The sequence below is a fragment of the Chenopodium album genome, chromosome 21 (assembly GCF_948465745.1).
Source record: "Chenopodium album chromosome 21, dcCheAlbu1.1, whole genome shotgun sequence".
Lineage (NCBI taxonomy): Eukaryota > Viridiplantae > Streptophyta > Magnoliopsida > Caryophyllales > Amaranthaceae > Chenopodium > Chenopodium album.
Window position 1 is genome coordinate 3,271,459 of NC_137854.1, and position 16,947 is coordinate 3,288,405.

The following is a 16,947-nucleotide window of genomic DNA, read 5'->3' on the forward strand; positions in this document are numbered from 1 at the left end:
CTAAATGTCTTCATACTTACAATCACAATTAATACAATCATCGTTATGATGCGTTTGTTTTTGAAAATGACGATAAAAGAGGTTAAAATAAGCTAGAAAGATTTCTCAAATCAAGTAAGACTTGACTCACTTGATAAGACTTATTATTTCGCATCCTAAAGAGAGTTAAATTCGAATCTTTCTACATAAAAGTAATTGAAGGCAAGATTACCTTTACCTTTCCCCCTATCAAACACCCCGATAAATTAGACTATTAGAGTCTACTGACTAGGTAATATTCTCCACAAAGCCATAATCACTAGCAATGGTCAAGGTTAATGGGCGCTGCCTCAGCCGCTCACTATTCAGTAATCACCAAATAAAGACAATTTCACACTTGAAAGTGAGACAGAATCTAAACCCTCTCTTCATCCCAATTGCCCTTTTTTTTAACGCAAAAAGGTCCCACAAAACCATTTATTTTCTTAAAAAAAAACTAGAGCTGCCAAAAAGGCAAAACCCTAGTTTTAGTCTTAGAGCAAAAATAAAAAAATGAAATGAAAAGAAAAATAAAAAGTAGAATATTTGTGATTCCAGTAGCATCAACGGCTCCGATTGGCGGGGTTATATATCCTGCACCATTTTAGCATCACTACCTACATTTTTTCTGACTTGGTAATAAATTAAATAACAGAGTTTTAAGAGAGAAAGGTAGAGAGAGAAAGTAAGAGAGAGAAAGTAAGTGAGAGAAAGAAGCCGCCATCATCATCATCATGTGTGGCATACTTGCCGTCTTCGGATGTCTCGATACTTCTCACATTAAGAGGTCTAGAATCATCGAGCTTTCTCGGAGGTAATTGCATTGTTATTTTCACCGCTTTTTTTTAATTTCAATTTTTCATAGTGTTTTTAGAATAATTTGTTTGGTGTGTTTGGGAATTTATTCGCTTGATGATATATTAGGCATTTTCTGTTGATAATGTTACCAGTAATAGTCAATTAGTTTTAATTAATTATGATTTTTTTTGATTTTTTTAGGTGTATATAGGTTGTTTATGTATTTTTAATTGCAATGTAATGCACTTATGATGGTTTTGTTACTTGATAATAATGTTGAATGTATGTGACATTTTTTTAAATTGTTTGTTGGAGATTATTAAGAATTAAGATGTTCATGAATTTTTTTTTTTTATTTTATTAAAAAGATGTTCATGAATTATGAATAATGAGTGAAATTGGATTGTTTTGAATTGGGATATACCTATTTTGAATTGTGAGAAGCTTGGATAAGGAACAAGTAAAGTGGACGAGGTGAGATAGAAGTGATTTGGATCATGTCAATGAAAATGACCGTGAGAGAGGTTCATTGAAGTACAAGAACATCACACGTGAGACCGATTGAGAGTGTTTTTATTCTTTTTTAGCTTATTCCAGATAGTTTAGGTAAGATGATTATTGTTTGTTGATTAAAATACACCCTCTAGGGTGTGCTTGGTATGGTTAAAGGAAATAGGATGGAATGGAATCCAATGAAGGAGGGAAAGGGTAACGATAATCGTTACTTTTATACATTCTTTGTTATCACAATAGAATAGAATAGATTCAAATGAATTATAGAGAAGGGAGATAGACGAAAGTAACATAATTCGTCACTGGTGAGTTTGAGAGGGTAATAACAAATAAGTGAGTTGAATTAATTATCTTTGCTTGGGAAGTTGTTACTATACCCCTCAAATCAGTCAACTTATGCTAGAAATATTCAAGTGATTGTGTTTTCAGCTCTTAAAATCTACATACTACCCATGATCAAATATACAAGGGTTAGAGGGCTTTGTTGAATCATAATGATTAAAAACTGATTTTAATGGATGACAAACCCCACCCAAATTGAGAAATGGGGCTTTTAAATGAGATAAGAGTTGTAGGAGAAATGAGGCTATCTAATTCTAAGGGAGGTAGTAGTACTTTTGGGTATCTGTTTTTTTTTCCCAAATGTCTGTTCTGTTTTATGCCTATTTTGTGTGAGATGTGATGGTTTAGTCAAGAAAGTTTGGTGTTTGTACAATTCATCGTATCTTTCTTTGTGTGACAAGAACACTATATTCAGTGTATAACTTTGCCTGATTGTTAGTCTTCTGTCAATGTTAGGTTACGTCATAGAGGCCCTGACTGGAGTGGCATACACTGCTTTGAGAATTGTTACCTTGCTCATCAGCGGTTAGCTATCGTTGATCCCACTTCGGGAGATCAGCCACTTTATAATGAGGACAAGACCATTGTTGTCACAGTAATTTAACTTTCCATCCCATCTTTTTTTTATTTTTATTTTATTTAATTTTGAATGTATATACTTTGTATGTATCAGAGATTATTTCACATATTAGAATGATGTGAAGTTTATTACTTTGTATGCCTTTTTGGAATGATGTGAAGTTTATTACTAAGGGACAATATTTCTGTTTCATCATCATCATCTGTAATCTGTAATATGTTGTTGCTTGTATATATTATTTACTGTTAGATGCAAAGTATGCATCCAAGCATATATCTCCTTTGTTGCTAGTTTTCTGAAATCCAGCATCAGGATGCATGGATTATCAACTATTAGATGCAAAGCACACATTTAAGCATAATTAACTCAGCCTTTATATGATACACGGATTATTTTATTGTCAGGTCAATGGAGAGATATACAACCACAAACAGTTACGAGAGGAGCTGAAGCTGAAATCGCATCAGTTTCGCACTGGCAGTGATTGCGAAGTAATTGCTCACCTTGTAAGTACCTGAATGTTATGTACTCTTTCTTGTTGTTTACCATCCTAACACTCACCAAATTTAATTTGAAAATACTTGGTTATGGGACATTGGATCCTTACTTAAACGTGAGCTACTTTTTTTTTTTTTTTTTTTTTTTTTTTTTTTTTTTTTTTTTCCTTCTTTGTTAGTATGAAGAATATGGGGAAGAGTTTGTGGATATGCTCGATGGGATGTTCTCCTTTGTACTTCTTGATACACGCGATAAAAACTTCATTGCTGCTCGTGATGGTATTGGAATTACCCCACTGTACATGGGTTGGGGTCCTGATGGTATGCCAAATTATAGTATATGTTTCATTGATTCATTATGGTGGTGATGCAATCTTATGATGCTTTGCTGATTGCTTTAATGTCTTTAAATTTAAAGCTTTAACCTCCACTTTGTTATGATGTTTTAATTGTGTGATACTAGCTGTCATTCATTATTTCATACACATTTTTGGGCATGCTATCCTATAATTGCTTTTTGTCTCAAGAATATTGACTATTACAACTCTTTTGGGTGTTGACCTTTGTGTTCTTTTGTCCTCCCTCCTACCTCCCAATTACAAAAATGTAGCACAGTAGCAGTAGCTACAGACACTTTTATCTTTCATAGTCATGAGTTTTATTTACAATAAAAATGTTTTCTTTGCAGGGTCCATTTGGTTTGCTTCTGAGATGAAGGCCTTAAGTGATGATTGTGAACGATTTATCACTTTTCCCCCGGGACATATATATTCAAGCAAACAGGGTATGCTTTTATCTAGTTCGTAGACTATCTTGGATAAGATGTGATTCAAATTTAAAGATTAGGGATTAACGAATTAAATACTGTTTCATTTAACACGTTGCAGGCGAGTTAAGAAGGTGGTACAACCCACCATGGTTCTCAGAGCAGATACCTTCAGCTCAATATGATCCAATAGTTTTACGTGAAGCTTTTGAAAAGGTATATTATACATGTTAATATTGTCTATTATAGCAGTACTTAATATCTCGACTTTTTTCCTTTGTTCCTCACTTTACTACACAGCCTTTTCCCCCCCCTTGCTCCTGACTTGACTTCGTTTTTTTGAATACTTAAAAGAGAAGAAATCTTTTCTCTTGTTGCAGAATGCAAAATTGTAACTGTTGTATTTGTTAAATTTCTTTTTCCTGTGTGGTTTGTGATTTACTTAGATCTTTTAATAAATCTACATTCTGATTTGTTAATCTCCTCTTATAATTTTATACAGTCTGTTCTTAAGAGATTAATGACAGATGTCCCATTTGGTGTACTTCTGTCGGGTGGACTGGATTCATCTCTTGTTGCTGCTGTAGCATCACGTCACTTGGAAGAAATGGAAGGAGCATACCAATGGGGTTCACAGTTGCATTCCTTTTGCATTGGTTTGAAGGTAGATATGCCTTTGTACTTCAGATATCTACAGTTCATCTCTTTCAGTAGTGCCTGCTTAATTCAAATCACTATGTCCGTTAATAATACAACTCTCAGAAAATTTTGACACATCTTTCTCTTTGTTACAATCACTCGTAGCAATGTAGCATAAATTGCATAACTAATTATCTTGGGTCTGGTGAAATTGGCTTCCATGGGGAAGTCCAGATAGTTGGTTCTCATAAAATTTGTTCTTCTGGATAGGAAAGAAGAGAGTTGACTGGTAACAATATTTCAAGTATCTATGACGTTATGCTTTTAAATTTACCTAGGTTTTTCTTAGATAAATTGAGTTAAATCCAATTATATTATGTGGATATTAAAATACTGAAGTAGTGACATTTGGTAGCATTGCATTTTAAATTTGAATATGCACGACTGTGTCTATGTGTAGACCAGATGTGTAAATAAAGCTGATCTTTGCTTTAGCCAGTCTGGAGTCTTGGAACTAAACTCATCTTTTGCTATTCAGGGTTCTCCGGATCTCACAGCTGCAAGAGAGGTTGCTGATTATCTTAAAACTCGTCATCATGAGCTTACTTTCACTGTTCAGGTACTTTCTTCTTACGAATTCGCCTGATTTTGATATAAGATTAACTCAAGTTTCACTCTATCTACACTAGACAACTACAGTTTTCCTTCTCAAATTTAGGAAGGCATAGATGCACTTGAAGAGGTTATATATCATATAGAAACCTATGACGTTACAACTATCAGAGCCAGCACCCCTATGTTTTTGATGTCTCGCAAAATCAAATCCCTTGGAGTAAAGATGGTTCTCTCTGGTGAAGGATCTGATGAAATTTTTGGTGGTTACTTGTACTTCCACAAGGCACCTAACAAGAAGGAACTCCATGAGGAAACATGCAGAAAGGTATTCCTTGGCTGTGAATATTTTCTTTTCATTTACAATATTTTGACTGTGTCTTTGATCTGGTGTTTGTATTGTTCAGATTAAAGCTCTTCATCTGTATGATTGCCTGAGGGCCAATAAGTCAACATCAGCCTGGGGTGTTGAAGCACGTGTTCCCTTTCTGGATAAAGAATTTATTAATGTTGCAATGAGTATTGATCCAGAGTGGAAAATGGTAACTGAAAATTTCTTATATATATTTCTTAATGTTATATGGAAACATCAACTAATGTCAATTTCTGCTGCCAATATACTTTACTAGTTTACTACTGCTCAAGTAAGCTTCCTTGAGATTGATAATGAATTGCTTACTGTTGATGCACCTGTTGCATTTTTGTTATTTTCCCTTTCTAACTTTTGGGGCTGGATTATGGGAAGGGGAAATGGATAAGAGTGTTGAAACTATATGCTCGTACTTCTTACATATTGCTTTAGAAAAAAATTATTCCCCACTAATTGTTTTATCTGGCTAAAAATCTTCCTGTATGAACCAATCATAATTCATAAGAGCAATGCATGTGCTTTTGAACATATATTGCACAATGAAACCTTGTATTGGATGGATATTTTAAGAATAAAAGGTTTCATTGTGATATAATTAATGAAAATCCGTAAGGGTGGAATTTAGTATGCATTTTCATTTATTTTAACAAAATTTGCAGATAAAACGTGATCAAGGGAGAATTGAGAAGTGGATTTTACGGAATGCTTTTGATGATGAAAAGAAACCGTACCTGCCCAAGGTGCGTTGTTACTTTAGCTATATTTATTGTACCTTTTCTGTCAATGGGTAGTAGGACATTCGTTAAAGATTTTTATAGGGGGTCTTTTCTCATAATTTTGTGATCTTACTGATTTATGGGGCACCAAAGAGACTGATGATTATTTTTTGCAATTTTGGCTTTAGCACATATTGTACCGGCAGAAGGAACAGTTCAGTGATGGAGTGGGGTACAGTTGGATTGATGGCTTGAAGGATCACGCTAGCAAACATGTATGAGTCTTGATTATGGTGATTAAAGCCTTCAATTTCATCGGTTTGGGCCTCTGCCCACTCTATTCGATATCTCACTTGTTAATAACCTTTGACAACAAACCTTTTCAGGTTACAGATTCAATTTTGGCAAATGCAAATTTTATTTACCCTGAAAATACTCCAACAACTAAAGAAGGGTATTATTACAGGGCAATTTTTGAAAAATTATTTCCAAAGGTAAGGATAATTAACCTCTTTTGGCCTTCTCTCAATTGTGGATTTGGGCATCTTTAATGTAATTACTATTTAGTGTTGATTGACTCCTCACTTCCATTTTCCCGTGTTGTCCTCACCATGTTTAGCCCTGGTCTCTGATAATTATATATGTATATATATGATCATTTTAAATGTCATTTTTTTTTTTTTTTTTTTTTTTTTTTTTTTTTTTTTTTTGACGGGAATTTTAAATGTCATTTGATGGTTCTGTTTGAGCAGAATGCTGCTAGACAAACTGTTCCAGGTGGTCCAAGTATTGCCTGCAGTACTGCTAAAGCAGTGGAGTGGGATGCTGCATGGTCGAAAAACCTTGATCCATCTGGTCGTGCTGCTCTTGGGGTTCATGAATCTGCTTACTAGCAAGAAGCTGTATACAAATGTTATTCCAGTGTTTACGTCAACCATTGAGAGATCAAGACGGAGTCAATAACAAAGACTGCCAAAGCTGTCAAATTGAGGACTCTGGTCGCTGGTGCATTTTCTCTTGAGAAGCAATCTCATGGCGCCTTGTTTCCAGAGGGATATTTTGCATGGACTTTGGGTTGCTCGGGAAAAAAGGGTGGAGAATTCCTTGTTTCTTTTAACTTTAAATGGCGCAAAAGATTAATTCTGATTTTCGAATGATTTTTTTTGACAATTTGTTCTGCACTTTTGTTATAGTGGCCCTTTTATATTGGCTGGAATCGGTCTTTTAGGATCCTCTTCCCCTCAGATCTCTTAGTTATTACTTTTTTAGCTGCTTGTAATCTTGAATACAGTTCCTTGGAATATGTTGTTGCTCTTCTACCAATTTTAGAAATAAGCCTCAGTAATTGAAACTTAAAGCACTTGTTTAAGATTTCTAAATGTGTTTAGATCATAGGTGCTTTCGTGTGAAGTGTTAACATTGTAAGTTCAAGTTTATTATTGAGTTAGACAAAGCAAGCACGAAGTGTATCACACTTCTTGATGGCACTAATTGTGGTTGAAATTTTGTATATGTTCACTCGAAAGTAGTTTTGTATATTTTTCTATGAACAATTTCTTTCCCTATTTTTTCTACTACGTATATGATTACAAGGACTCGTTGCAATACACCTGTACAATCTGGATGTGATGCGTAAATGAAGTCCAACACAATGATAAACTAGGGTTTTAGGCATCCATACCTTAAATGAATGTCTATAGGAGGGAGAGAATAGGGAGAAAAGAAAAGCAGTTGGTTAAAGATATGAAATGAGTAGCATGAAATAAATTTGTAGGCCAACAGAGTTTGTGCTAAATTAGAGGCAAAAGTAAGTGCCTTGCAAACTTTTTACATCATGTAAGACACTAAGGGCCTGTTCTAATTTACTGAGCTGAACTGAATTGAATTGTTTATGAAAGAAGGAATTAGAAACTGAATTGAACTGAAATTAAGTTGAAGAGAACATGCCCTAAGTTCCTATTAGATAGCTAGCTTAATTCATTTGAATTCCTCAACAGAAATGACATTGACGATAATCTCACTATTCATAAGTAATCCTCAAGAGAAATGAGGACATTGGCGATAATCTACTAAACTAAATCAGTAATAAGTAATCTCACAGCAGTAATAAGTAATCTCACAGCAGTAAATCAGTAATAACTAAATATACATACAGCTTTATATTTATGTACAAAAGCAGTAGCTTTAAAGTCTCTTCCCATTGTCATGGTAAAACAGTAGATGATACAGTTGAATATATACAATGTTGGGCATTAACGCGTTAGTTAACAAACAACACCTACAACCTGGCAAAATCGTGATTCCAGAAGCTTAATCACTCCGGCATTATTAACTGTTTACAAGTCACCATCTACAAATACCAGGTAGCTCATTCTGACTTAAAGCAAGAATTTCCTCGTACTTTGAAGCATTTACAAATCCCCATAACTGCAGAAGGTAGAAGGTAAAAGCAGTTAGTCAAAGTTTTGCTTCATTCCAAAACTTAAACTTCACTATGAAACTTGAACATATAACAGAGACATGAATGGGACAGATAAGAGTATCCAGGAAAAGTCAAATATCACCTCAACTTCTTTCACCACAAAATCTTCAGAAAGAGCAAGGCAAGAATTCCCATAGGTGTCAGATGCTGCACTTGATCCATTTAATCTGTTCAAGTATAGCAAGAAATTGGAGTTATAACATATTCAGTATTCAATGGAATAATATCTTTTGACTAATATCAAGACAACTTTTTCTCATGTTCGAAGGCCCTTGTCCGCTAGGTCCTCTACATTACTTTTTTACTTCAATACAAATACATCTTAACAGTCTTTACCCCCTCAAAATAAATAAAATGAAGTATAATAAAATAAGAATTCTTGCAATCTAAGAAGAGATGGCTCTCAACAAGAGATTTAACTTACAGATCACTGTCAAGGTAGAGTGCAAAGTGACGACCACCGCCCATTGCTAGGAAATCAGGAGAACACACTGTATAATATCGATTTACACCTGCAGACACGAAATATTTTATCTGAATCCACTAAAAAGAAAATTGCATAAAATGACATGTTGATAACCGGACAGATTTTTAATGCACAAGAACAGTGCTCCAAATCATAACTACAACCTCACTTCAGTTTATAAGGAAAAGCAAGATAGCAGTGGACTTTTTCTAAAAGTGACTTAAACATAAGCCATCTCATATGGTAACTTAGCATTAAATTCCTAAATACATACTGATATAGTCTAATGAAGTACTTTAAATATGCAGCACAGCTTCAATATTGGTACCTGTGGGGCGATATATAATCGGCTGGCCAGGTACATCGGTAAAAAGAAATGTGCTATTTGACCCCTGAGTATGCATAGAGGAATTAGACTAGCATTGCAGAAATCAAACCACAAGCGTAAGAAAGTCTACGGGTCAAACTCACCTGATACCTCCTGCTTTTAGAAGGTTTAAGAGGCGCCTCAACCAATCCGCCAAAAACTGCACCACCTCGATCACCAACCACCTGTCCAATACCACCAGTTCATGATGAAAACTAAGTTTTCAAAGAGCAAGATGATAAGAAACATTCCTAAAGTTACATAAGATGCAACAGGCTAGTGAAAAAGTACTCCCTCCGTCCCCTTTTGATAGTCCCTTATGGGCAAATTTTAGTCCCAAAATGTTCACCCCATTTGTTTTTTCCAACAACCATTAATATTAATTTTTTACCAAAATTCTCTCCAATTTGCAATAATATTTGTGCAAATTTAACTTTCTCATGTAAATTTTGTTTTCCCATGTACTTTTATTACTTTCTCTCTCTACTTTTTTGCATACCCAATGTCACTTTACTTTTTCAACGTACTTTTACTATTCTTATTTGTGTTTATTAATTCCCGTGAAAAATGCCCATAAGGGACTATCAAAAGGGGACGGAGGGAGTATTAGTGAGGATGATTTTATGACCAAATGTTCACCAGAAACAGTTACTCAAATATAGTGAATGCAATTCCAGGAGCTAAAAGGCTGAAAACCATCATCAGAAACATATCAAATTTCAATTGTCCAATCAATCTTTCACATTAGATGAATCATTCTTCCAATTCAAGGAGTGTTCAAAAGCAAAACTACTTCCATAAAAAGAACACGGCACAAATGTGAAACAAAGCCAGACCAAACTTTGTATTTTATACACAAACACATGCAATGCAAATCGTAAGATGAATATCTTTGGTAAACAATCAACTTTCTGAGGCATCAGAATGAGTGGAAGAGTTTTAGGCTTGTATTGAATAAGAAAAAGGGGGTATAAAGGTTCTTCAGTTCTTGTTCACTAATAGTGTTCTTATAATAAAGATAGGTAAAAAAAAGGTGGAAAAGAAGATACCAGCAAGCTCAAGCCAGAGCAGAGCATGCTTTTCCGGTATAGGGTTGAGAGTGATATGCCATGCTTCCATGTACTGCAGGACACCATATAACAGTCAGAAAACATATCATCAAACACTCTTTTTTAGAAATCAAAATCTAAATGCACTAGGACAGTGATCCAACACCTGTAGAGCAACACCCATTTCCTCCCTTTGACAAGGGATGGAAGGGAAGCATATAGTATGATCCGGGTTTTCTGTGAAAGAAGCAATGACTTATCAGACATGCCAGGGAGTTCCACTACACTCTCCATCGGCCTTATATTTCCTTCATCCTGACTTCCATCATTACCATCAGTGTTAGCTTCAGACTTGGGCGTCCTCTCCGATGCTTGATTCCGGAACCATGCTAATCTGGCAGCATAATTCATAGCTTTACCAATAGACTGTCTCCCCTTAGAAATCAACCCTCTCTTTCCACCACTCTCTTTCACAACACTCACATTTTCGGGTTCTGCCTTTACAGGTTCGGGTTTAATTTCAGCTCTAATTTCACTTTCAGGTTCAGATTCAGATTCATCTTTTACAGGTGCATTAATATTATTCTGCTGCCCGTCATCTCTTTCGGCACTAAAGTAATCATCTTTTAAAAGAGAATAAAGGAATGCAGTGAAAGATGAGGTATCAGGTCCATCAACTGAAGTTACAGAACCCTCTTCACAAATTGATTCAAGCTGACTTTCCTCTGAGTCAACATCATTATTCTCCTAAATAAAAATAAAATAAAATTAATCAATGCATATTTAAACAAAAACCCACAATCCTAAGTTACATTAAGATAAACCCTAAAAGCATAAAAACAACAATATGACAAAGAATTCATGAAATGGGTATACAGAAATTGCTTAAACTTCAGCTCAAGTACCATCAAATCCATCAAATTAAACTCAAATCAATCAATATAACCCATGAAATTGCTTCAAATTAAGCTCAAATAACAACAAACCCATGAAATTAAGTTGCACCAAAATTCCAAAAAATCATAAAAAACCAAGAAATTGCAACAAAAAACAAGAGAAAGAGAGAGAGAGAGAGAAAGAGACATACAGGAGGAGAAGGGGGATTCTTGGAGATTTTATCAGAAATGGGGTTAAGGAGGACAGTGGTGAGGTCTGAGACAAGATTTACTGCTTTACTACGAAAAGATCGTTGCTTTCCCATTTCATTTGTTTAACCCAGAAATTACCAATAATCAAATACCCAAAACAAACATCTCACAAGATCATCTAACAGCAAAGTGATGAGAAAAAAACAATGGATAAATTGTTCCCAAAATTGGAAAATTTGTCTATTATCTGATTGTCAAATGAGATTATCTGACTTTTATTATTTCTATTTTTTATTTTAAATGAGAAGCCCAAACCCTGAGACCGCTAGCAAAAGGAAGCATTAGGTGACAAGTCTTCATCAGATTTTCTGTATTGGCTTCATTATAAAGTTATCGAATACTAAATATATAGTGTAAATTTAGACTACAGAACTAGTTATCAATATGACTCCATGGCCCAATGGATAAGGCGCTGGTCTACGAAACCAGAGATTCTGGGTTCGATCCCCAGTGGAGTCGTTTTTGTTTGTTTTTTTAGTAACTTTTTATTTTTTCTAGTTATGACTTGTGAAGTTATGAGTATGACTTATATGTATAGGCGGCTGTCTAGGTGGTGTATTTGAAAAATCATACATATTGGTTAAGTTGATGTACTTACAAGTTATTTGTAATATATCACATAATGTAAGTGGGTTTTATAAGTTAGAGACAATGTATTTTCTCTAATTTAGAGGTTATATGTTATTTTATTTTGTACTTCGTATAAGAGATTGATGTCATTACTCCACCACCTCAACCTCAAAAGGTAATACATTAATTAATATAAACTTGCTATGGAGTAGCAATAACATGGTGTATAATACACTATATATTATACAGAAGTATTGCCAGTATGATGTACAAACTACAAAGGTAACATTATTCAACAAGGAATTCAATTCTATAATTATGTGTTCAGATGAAATATCATTTAATAAACACAGTTTGTAATATTTACACCCAATAAAATCGTAAACAAGATCTTTCCTTTCATGGAAACATCATTATTTACAATTATTTATATAAAGCAAAAGTATATCATTGTTACTAATTAATACATTAAAAAAAAAAAAAAAAAAAAAAGGTGCCTAAAAAAGGTGAATGATCTGTTAGCAGTCATCACCACGTCAAGCAATGCAATAAAAATGTAAAGACTTAACATGACAATTAGACAAACCCAAACCGAGTAAAGCAATCCCTGCGAAATTGCGGAGGTGTCCGATCGTTACGATATTATACAAAAAGTAATATCAATCGCATCATCCATTTTTTGTAATAAATTATTCTTTTTACAAAATTGATTGAATATCCCTACATTCATCCCTTTTAATTTCCCTATAAATATCCCATATCAAAAACAGTCAACATCTCAGGAGATCCACATTATTCCATCATTCAAATCACCAAAAAAAAAAACTAAGATCTCAACAAAAATGGCTACCCTCTCTGTTCCTGCTGCTCTCCCTGATGTTGCTGAGGATGTTGAGCAACTCCACAAAGCCTTTTCAGGTCTATTTTCTCAATCTTTATTGATTATTGTATAGTTTTCGACGTTTGAATTTTTTTTTCCGATGTTAATTAGCTTAATTGGTTAAAGTTTCGGGGGTAATACCCAGAACCCTTTAATCAAATCCCGTCTACGATTTTGTAGATGGATTCATTGATGTGGAATGTATGTGAAATGAATTTGTTATATTGTTGCAGGATGGGGAACGAATGAGGAATTGATCATTACAATATTGGCTCATAGGAATGCTTACCAACGCAAAATGATCCGTGAGTTTTACCAAGAAACCTATGGTGAAGATCTCCTTAAAACTCTCGACAAAGAGCTTACTAGCGACTTTGAGGTAATTTTTCTATTTATTTTCTCTGATTTATATGACAATGATTAATAAATTTGGGTTTTGCATACAAATTAATGGTGATATATATATATATGATCCATTGTAGTTTTGATCTGTATTAGAGGATGAAACCATAAAATTCGTGTTTGATCATGAAGAAATTGTTTAAAGTCTTAGGATCGGCCTGGTCTTGTGGTACCTGTGATCAAATCTCGTTTACATCATTGTCCTTCGTATCAACTAAAAATTGTGAATAGTTGGTGATATATGTATCTCTTGTATGAGTTGGGTGACATCTGACATGGGTCTATAAAACAATATGTTACAAATTAGAAGAAAGTATGAAGTAAAATGTTTGTTTGAATGATACAGAGGGCAGTTCACTTGTTTACCCTGGATCCTCCTGAGCGTGATGCATTTTTGGCTAATGAAGCTACTAAGAAGTTCACTTCCAGCAACTGGGTTCTCATTGAAGTTGCTTGTACTCGATCTTCAGAGGATCTCTTTAATGCTAGGCGAGCATACCATGCTCGTTACAAGAAATCGATTGAAGAAGATGTGGCTCAACACACCACTGGTGACTTCCGCAAGGTGCAGTTGATTACTAGTTTTCCCTATATCCTGCATTTGGTTGAGTCATTTTTATGAAATTGTACAAAAATGTCATACTTCATTAAGTTTTATATCATATCCATAACATGTCTTTCTTAAACTTGAATCTCATGAACTACATTTGATGCTTGTATGTTGTAAACTTGTAACCAGAAGTTGTGGCTACAGTTGTCTAAGAAGAAGTATTTCAAATTTGAAAAGCAAATAAGAAAAATTGATGGAATTTTTTTGGCTGTAATCATGTTCCTATGAGTAAAGGTCTGCTAAATTGAAGCATTTCGTTCATCTTTTGCAGCTTCTGGTTGCTCTGCTGACCTCGTTCAGATATGAAGGACCGGAGGTTAACACACATTTGGCAAAATCAGAGGCTAAAATTCTTCATGAGAAGATCTCAGACAAGGCTTATGCTGATGATGATCTCATCAGAATCGTCGCTACAAGGAGCACAGCACAGCTCAGTGCCACACTCAACACCTACAACAATGAGTATGGTCATGCTATTACCAAGGTACTAGTGTCTTTCAGTGTTGCTACTAATATGATATTATTACTATTCTTAAATCTAAGATTGTTTTCTGTCACTGTCTGCAGGATCTTAAGGAGGATCCTAAGGATGATTACTTGAAGTTGCTAAGGGCAACTGTCAAGTGCTTGACCTGTCCCGAGAAATACTTTGAGAAGCTTCTTCGTCTTGCTATAAACAAGATGGGAACAGATGAATCAGCTCTAACTAGAGTTGTGACCACCCGGGCTGAAGTTGATATGCAACGCATCAAGGAAGAGTATTATCGCAGGAACAGCGTTCCTCTTGACCGTGCTATTGCTAAGGACACCCGTGGAGATTACGAGAAAATGCTGATTGAGCTGGTTGGTTCTGAGAATGCTTAAACATCTACCTGAGGATGGTGATTGCTCCGGTTGAGACTTTATGTTTTGTACTAGCCGCTGTTATGGTTGGATTTTGCTGTTTTATTGTACTTCCAAAATAGATTGAATAAAGATTGAGTATATGGGTATTATACTTCTAGTCCAATTGAGAATCTGAGACCAATGTACATCAGGCAAGAGAAGGTTAAGTTTGAGCTTACCTGCCTCTATGCATTGGCCCAAATCTGAAATCAAGCAGTAATATTTTGAAGAGTATATTGATCACAAAATAATACTATAGGCTACTAATCTACGATATTTATTAATTATGTTATTATTTACAAGTATATATTTCCATAAAATTCTTTGATGGAACTCACAAGAAATTCTAATGAAAAAAATAAAATTATTATTGTTGAAATGGCCATAAAATGCTTGTGATAATCAAAGCTAATTTTCATTAAAATGACCGCAAATTATTGAAGGGTATTATTGTATTATGGTAATCGTAGTAGTATGTTATTAGCTGTCTTTGTTCTTTTCTAGCTGCTATTTTGTTTGTTATTCCCTAGGATGATTCTAGAGGACACCTGTCCTGTTTTGTAAGGTCAGATGACCATGTTATATATTGTAATGGGGCGTACTCTGAGAAGGGAAGAAGAAGGAATGAAAGCTTACCCTAAAATGTGGGAACATTCCACTAATTCTGCTGCAACACTATTTTTCATGTCTTTATGGTATCAGAGCCAAAGGCTCAGTTTTGCCTAAAAATCCTATCTTTCATCATTTTTCTGTTTCTCTATCAAAAGTTATACTAAAATCTGAGAAGTTCTCATATAAAAGTTTCAATCTTTACTTAAAAATACCATGGCTACAACCATAGATGCAACAAGTCCTTTATACTTGCACCCTTCTGATGGAAATAATTTCCAATCGATTGAGAAACTCCAAGGTTCTTCCAACTTCAGGTCATGGAAGAGGTCTATGGAGATTGCTCTTGCATCCAGAAGAAAGTTGGGTTTTGTAACTGGAACTCAGAAGAGAGATGCATCAGATAGTGTAAAAGCTGAGGCATGGGATACTTGCAACAACATGATAATCTCATGGATTTTGGGGTCAGTCTCAGAATCAATTAGAAAGTCTATCCTGTATGTGAACAATGCTGAACAAATCTGGATTCAGTTGGAGAAAAGGTTTTCTCTTATAAATGGGTCTAGGAAATACAAACTCAACAAGGAGTTGTATGAGACCAAGCAGGAAAATAGGTCTATCAGTGAGTATTATACTCATATGAAGACAATCTGGGAAGAGTTGGAGTCCCTCAATACTCTTCCAACTCTTACAACCGTGAGTACTGAAGTTGCAAACCTGCTGACAGCCATAGAGAAACAGAAAGATGAACAAAAATTATTTCAGTTTCTTAATGGGCTTGATGAAGCATATGGAGCATAGAGAAGTCAGGTTCTCATGATGAAAACTCTGCCATCAGTTGAGATTGCCTGTAGTTTTCTGGAGCAGGAAGAGTCACAAAGAACCATTCTTGGACAAGTAAAGGAAGAACCAGATTCCCTTGCTATGTTTAGTAAAGGGATAGGGGGAGCTTGTACTGTGTGTGGAAAAAAGGGGCACTCAATGTCCAAATGCTGGGAAGTAATGGGATATCCACCTGGACATCCTAGGGCCAAGACTCATCCCCAAAGAGAAAAAGGGAAAAATACTACTGGAAATCCAAGATGGAACAAGGGTAAGCAGGGAGGAAACAGAACAGCTGCAAATGCTCAAAGCAGTAGTCAGAGTGAATCTGGAATGAGCAATGGTGGTTCAAACAATCAGTTCACCATGCAACAAATAGAGTCCATTCTGAGAATGATGTCAACATCATCAAAAACAACAGGAGGAGATACTGATGATGAGCTAGACACTGCATATGCAGGTATGGTTTCATATTACTTTGCTGAATCTGTAGCAAATAGTTGGATCATTGACTCTGGTGCTTCTGATCATATGACTGGCTGTATGGATGGTATGATTGACCTGGTAAAAAGCTTGAATGAACCTAAAATCAACTTGCCTACTGGTCAAACTGCTAGCATTAGCCATACTGGAAATCTGAAACTTGAAAATGACTTAATGCTTAAAAATGTTTTGTATGTTCCTTCATTTAAGCACAACTTGTTGTCTGTGAGTAGACTGTTACAAGATTCTGAGTGCAAGGTTCTGTTCTATGCTAAGTACTGTATCATTGAGGAATTACAGACTAGTGTAGTGAAAGGAATTGG

At 35.1% G+C, this 16,947-nt stretch overlaps 4 protein-coding genes and 1 non-coding gene across 5 annotated transcripts; 4 read left to right on the forward strand and 1 right to left on the reverse strand.

Annotated features, from left to right (window-relative positions):
• Positions 1-485: 485 nt before the first annotated feature.
• LOC145600122 (asparagine synthetase [glutamine-hydrolyzing] 2-like) lies at positions 486-7,152 on the forward strand. The gene is made up of 14 exons (XM_081656012.1): positions 486-832; positions 2,128-2,266; positions 2,656-2,757; positions 2,928-3,069; positions 3,437-3,532; positions 3,636-3,730; positions 4,017-4,178; positions 4,692-4,772; positions 4,872-5,093; positions 5,173-5,307; positions 5,795-5,875; positions 6,040-6,126; positions 6,238-6,345; positions 6,604-7,152. Exons 1-14 carry the CDS (start codon positions 753-755, stop codon positions 6,742-6,744), a joined length of 1,671 nt encoding a protein of 556 aa, XP_081512138.1. The 5' UTR covers positions 486-752; the 3' UTR covers positions 6,745-7,152.
• Positions 7,153-7,982: 830 nt separating this feature from the next.
• LOC145601658 (uncharacterized) lies at positions 7,983-11,603 on the reverse strand. Its single transcript, XM_081657707.1, has 8 exons — positions 11,303-11,603; positions 10,382-10,962; positions 10,216-10,288; positions 9,271-9,351; positions 9,128-9,191; positions 8,758-8,845; positions 8,416-8,500; positions 7,983-8,278 (listed from the first exon to the last, which is right to left on the reverse strand). The coding sequence occupies exons 1-8, from the start codon at positions 11,414-11,416 to the stop codon at positions 8,195-8,197; spliced, it is 1,170 nt and encodes a 389-aa protein (XP_081513833.1). The 5' UTR covers positions 11,417-11,603; the 3' UTR covers positions 7,983-8,194.
• A 146-nt stretch (positions 11,604-11,749) lies between these two features.
• Positions 11,750-11,822, forward strand: TRNAR-ACG (transfer RNA arginine (anticodon ACG)). Its single transcript has one exon. It is a non-coding gene; the product is annotated as a tRNA-Arg (tRNA).
• Positions 11,823-12,694: 872 nt separating this feature from the next.
• LOC145601201 (annexin D2-like) lies at positions 12,695-14,944 on the forward strand. Its single transcript, XM_081657157.1, has 5 exons — positions 12,695-12,851; positions 13,047-13,192; positions 13,562-13,780; positions 14,097-14,309; positions 14,393-14,944. Exons 1-5 carry the CDS (start codon positions 12,776-12,778, stop codon positions 14,687-14,689), a joined length of 951 nt encoding a protein of 316 aa, XP_081513283.1. The 5' UTR covers positions 12,695-12,775; the 3' UTR covers positions 14,690-14,944.
• Positions 14,945-15,535: 591 nt separating this feature from the next.
• Positions 15,536-16,120, forward strand: LOC145602670 (uncharacterized). The gene has a single exon (XM_081658834.1). It carries the CDS (start codon positions 15,536-15,538, stop codon positions 16,118-16,120), a length of 585 nt encoding a protein of 194 aa, XP_081514960.1.
• The last annotated feature ends 827 nt before the right edge of the window (positions 16,121-16,947 follow it).